This window comes from Eptatretus burgeri, chromosome 6, assembly GCF_056783735.1.
Source record: "Eptatretus burgeri isolate ZD-2024b chromosome 6, Ebu_testis_v1, whole genome shotgun sequence".
NCBI classification, from domain to species: domain Eukaryota; kingdom Metazoa; phylum Chordata; class Myxini; order Myxiniformes; family Myxinidae; genus Eptatretus; species Eptatretus burgeri.
Window position 1 is genome coordinate 77,144,888 of NC_140966.1, and position 5,433 is coordinate 77,150,320.

The 5,433-nt window shown below is 47.4% G+C and overlaps 1 protein-coding gene across 1 annotated transcript in view; it reads left to right on the forward strand.

The window, feature by feature from the left end:
• The window catches only part of LOC147025116 (uncharacterized), a 4,407-nt gene extending 111 nt beyond the window's left edge, over nt 1-4,296 (forward strand). Inside the window, exon 1 of the mRNA XM_085885744.1 lies at nt 1-4,296. This exon is cut by the window's left edge and continues 111 nt beyond it. Within this exon, the coding sequence (XP_085741870.1) occupies nt 1-1,448 (1,448 nt within the window). The 3' untranslated portion in view covers nt 1,449-4,296.
• The last annotated feature ends 1,137 nt before the right edge of the window (nt 4,297-5,433 follow it).

Below are 5,433 nucleotides of genomic sequence, written 5' to 3' on the forward strand. Positions count from 1 at the left end.
AAGAGGACAAGACAGAGACACTGACCAAACCTGACCAATCAAAGAGAAAAGACATTGGGAGTGGGTACAGTTCACTCGCAGAGAACTTGGTCAAATTCAGTGAACTTGGAGAGCTTCCAGGATCATTTCACCTGGAAAGACTCAATGATGGTCATGGCATTGAAGCTGCGATGGTTGCACATGGTGCAAAATATCATCAGACATGCAGGCTCCAGTACAGCAACACCAAACTGCAGAGAGCACAAAAGAGAGCACTCAAGAAAGAATGTGAGAGCGATGAGGAACAAGCTGCATGCAAACGCACCAGGTTACATTCACGCTCATCGAGTACAGAGAAGAAGGTCCCAGAAAATTGTTTCTTCTGTGAACAACCTGCTGGGGCTGACAGTCTTCGGAAAGCTGCAACATTCCAAATAGACAAACGGGTGCATGCTTGTGCAACCCTTCTTGGTGATGCAGAACTGCTGGGCCGTCTCAGTGGTGGGGACATGATAGCGTTGGACGCCCAGTATCACCCACAGTGCTTGATAGGACTTTACAATCGCACACGAAAGGCCCAGTCAACAGGATCACAGGACACAAAACAAGAGCGAGCAATGTCGGCAGTTGTCTTCGCTGAACTCGTCCTCTACATTGAAGAAACCAGACAAGATGAGGAGACGGCACCAGTATTCAGATTGGCTGACCTTGTCCAGCTCTATCAGTCCAGATTGGAACAGCTAGGAGTCCAGCTCGACACGAGAGTCCACTCCACACGACTGAAACAGAGATTGTTGGCTCAGTTTCCTGACATCCGGGCACACACCAAGGGGAGAGACATCCTGATGGCATTTGAAGAAGATGTTGGTGCTGCTCTTGTCAAAGCCTGCGAGCTGGACAGTGATAGTGATGCAGTCCATCTTGCCCATGCTGCACAGATTGTTCGCCGTCACATGTTTGGAGAAGCCAAGCCCTTCACAGGATTCCCTGAAGTATGTCAAGAAGAATCTGTGCCACCGTTGCTGCTTGCCCTAGTCAGTATGATCCTAGAGGGACCCAGCATCAAGGAACAGATGGCAGACACTAACCCTGCAGCAATTGCCACAGCTCAGATACTGAAGTTCAACAGCATCAAACACAAGCGAACACGTGGCACCACATCATCCACCAGTGTCAGGCACAGTGTTGCACAGGAGACCCCACTTCCAATATACATAGGGATGATGCTGCATGCTCATACACGCAAGAAGGAATTGGTCGACAGACTGTCACACCTTGGCCTGAGCATCTCCTATGATAGAGTGCTCCAGCTCTCAGCACAGATGGGCAACAGTGTCTGTCAACAGTTTCACAGAGAACGAGTGGTCTGCCCTCCGAAGATGCGTGGCAAAGTGTTTACAACTGCCGCTGCAGACAACATAGATCACAACCCCAGTGCAACAACATACATGTACTTGTGGCAATGCTGAACTTGTTAACATGACACTGTTTATGTACACGTATCTTCAGTACCGGTATATACCTCGCCTCAGATACCAGTACACCTCGCCTCAAATACTAGACCATGTAGCATGTCAGTATTATACCCAAGACATTTACAGAACGAAGACATTCTTTTCAAAGTATTGTGTTGAATCCAATATTAAGTTGAAAATGGTACCATTGGATTCCTTGCCCCCAAAAACATACATTTAGATACCAGAATCAAGTCAATAGCTGCATTACGTCCAGAGATAATAGCAAATGTAGATTTCAAGTGGCAGCCATTTTGAAATCCAATATGGCGGACATAGAGAGAATTTCAAGTGGCCCAATATCTGAAAATGGTCGCAACATATTAATGTACATTTGTGCCAAATTTGGTGCTTGTATCACAAAATGCACAACAGGTTTGCTATGCTGCTACACTATCTTTTTATCTTCCGTTCTAGGCTTTCTCTTATCTGATTGCCTGATCTTAGCTCTTTCTTCAGATGTTTCCATTCCAAATAGTGTTCACATTTTTTCTTTTCTTGCTTTTTTTTTCCATTCTTCCTCAAAGTTCTTCCTATCCAACGAATTACTAATTTGCTCCTCCTCTATTCTTTTGTTCAGTTCGCTCTTCTCTTGTTCCAACTCATGGGTACTCCCCTCGACTTTCCTCATTTCTTCCTGTAGTTCCTCGACCCGTCTTAACCTTCCCATCAAATCATGGGTAATCCGCTCTACTTTAATCCATTCTCCACGTAGTTCCACGCCTGTGTTGGCTGAATCCTCCTCCAGCCCCCGAACTCGCTCCTGTGCCTTGTCCAATTCAATTTGCAATTCCTCTATACAGTTATCACCACACCTCCACTGCTCCAAGGCATCGGACAATTGTGTCTGAAGTTCGCCAATGTACGCTTTGTCGTCCTGCTTCGCCTGCCATGACCACGTGGTTTGAACCGGTAGGCGGGAGTGCTTCCCCCATGCCTTGCGCTCGTTGCGCTATTAATAGCAACCCGCTCACGCCTCGTGCCATGCTGAGGTGCGGCCGCGCCGCCATTTTGCGACTCCGAGTTTAGTTGCGGGCAAAGTTCATGCTCAAGCCGCTCCCAGTGACGACAATTCGTGGTGCGGTTATAATAAAAAGAACCGTCCCGGGCCATGGATTATACATTTAAACAGATTCCTCCGTGCCCCTGCTCGCCTTGAGCTGCCATTTTGCGTATCGGAAATGATTAATTTGAATACTCAGAATTTAATGGAACTGGAGGGTCACTTCGCACACCCTTGATCCGGTTCCGTTAATTTTGCTTGGAGGAGGATGAATTGGAATCCCACGTCCTGACAACAGTGTTGTAGATTTCCGCCCGTTCGGCGTGCGAACGACCGCCTTACCCCAATTGCGGCCGTGCGCACCCATCGAACGCGCAATCCAGTCGTAGCTTCTGGATCAACGCCGAAACCCAGCTACGGGTGTTTTTAACACACCATAAACCAGCCAACCCCTCTGTCCACGCGCTGCAGGGTCGATCGCCGAATTGTCGATGTACCTAATTATTCGCGCAGACAGAGATACCGGGAGTTTATACCTCGCCGGGGCCTGCACGAAAACGATCTGCTTAAGCAGCTCGTTCCGAATGCGATTGCCGAGCGGTTTTATATCGCCAAGTCCCGTCAGACCAGATGTACGTTTTATCGGCTTGATAATTAGCCAGCTAATATTCCGAACGCATCATGGCAGAAAGTGACACAACGAGCAGGTTAACATTCAAACAATAGGGGTATTTCTTTTTACACGTAAGCAGTCAACGAAGCAATGGGGGCTCAGGGACAAGACATGAGCAAAAACCTACAGCCAATGTCTATTATCATGAACACAATCATGCACTTAATCAGTTCTACTTAGGAAGACAAGGCGCCACAGACTTTCATCCAAAACCCAAGAAAGAGAGAACCGGGCTTGTGAGCCTTTATAATCTCTCAGAGCCGGGATGACCGAAGGGGCTCCGAGAGACCGGGCGGGCTACCTGGCCACCCTTGTGGTGACTCGATGGGTCCTTGTTCGGTGACCCTCGGTGTCTGTGCCCGGATCCCTGAGCTCCGACTGGCTCCCTTGGTCGTCCGGCCTCCACTGCGGCCTGGCTTAGCTGACGACGTGCTGAAGGAGTGAACGGGTCTCGACTCCGGCCTCCTGGTTGCGCCAGCGAACTCCCAACGAACCAACTGCCCGCACTCCAACACTCCGAATTCTCCGGCTCTCAACGGGGCGTCTCTCCATTCCCACCGCCAACTGCTTTTTCGGCAAGTGAACGCAGCTTTTTATCGCTCCAAGGGGAGGGGCCGCCGGGGGCTTTTTCACCCAAAATCAGTGCCCTCCCCTCTTTCACCTTTGAATCTTTACCCAGGCTGGATCCGCCCCTCCTACCTCCTGAACAGCGGGGGGGGGGGGATCCCAGGAGTCCTCGGCTGTCTCTCTTCGGAGCATTTGGTTTTTGTAACTGTCACTTTTGTTCTCTTCTTCGGGTGGCTTTCTGGGAGTGTGCTTTTCGTTTGTACAGATGTCGTGGTTGCAGTGTGGTTGGCGCTGTGGTGGGGATGGCGTGGTTGTTGAAATGCTGTGGTGGTGGTGGAGGTGGCGTGGTGGAGGTGTCGTTGAAAAGATTCTGTTTGTTTGAAATAAAAGATAGAAAAGAATAACATTACCTCAAAGATTCACAGCCCGGCACACGAATAAATCCCGTTATACATCGGTGGGGAATTCTAACCTGGAACACACACTTACCAAAATAACTGACCTCTGGAGAACCTGAATGGTGTTCTGCGAATTTCCACAACCGTAACAATATATATATATATACATAAACACACACACACACACACACACACACACACACATACACACACACACACACACACACACACACACACACACACACACACACACACACACACACACACACACACACACACACACACACACCCACACACACACACACACACACACACACACACACACACACACACACACTCACACACACACACACACACATACACACACATACACACACATACACACACATACACACACATACACACACATACACACACATACACACACATACACACACATACACACACATACACACACATACACACACATACACACACATACACACACACACATACATACATACATACACACACATACACACACACACACACACACACGAAGAAGAGGGGGAAGAATATATGGAGAGAGAGACAGAGACACTTTGTATCTTTTTTATCAATCTATAATTCCAGCAATCTCTGTGTGTGTGTCTGTGACCGCTGTTTCTCGACAACCACTGGTCCGATCTCATTGAAACTTGCCAGGTACATTGCTGGGGCCCTGTGGATGTGCCTTTTCAGGGTTTGATATTAATCGGATAAGTGGTTCCCCAAGTTATGGCCATTGATTTACCAAACCAATGACAGGACACGGTGCTATGACGTCACGACTGACGTCACAATTCTTCTTTTTTTTTCTTTTTTATTTATTTTTTTGCACGTACGGGCACGCACGTACGGGCCCGCACTAGTTATAAAAAAAATTAAAAAAATTACCCCCGTGTAGGGGTGACGGTCATCTCTATAATACCACAAGTTCTCAATGTTCATTTATGACCGGACTACTGCGCAGTTCTACTGCGCAGCTCAAACTGCGCATTTTGGTTAAAGATTACTCGGCATTTTGGTGCGCACGCACAAAATTATATTTTGAAAATAAATGCCGACGTTTACATTTCGGGTTTTGAAACTTTTGCACCTTCGGCAGAAAATGTATAAATATAAAAGGCTAAAAATGTGTTTTATATTTATATTTCATTTCTCCTTCCTTCTTTGCGAATCGCATCGGCGTTTTTGGCCATCTTTCAGATCACGTGACGATCAAATGGGTAGGAAATTCAATAATCTGTCCGGTTAGATACAAGATAATATTTTTTACTA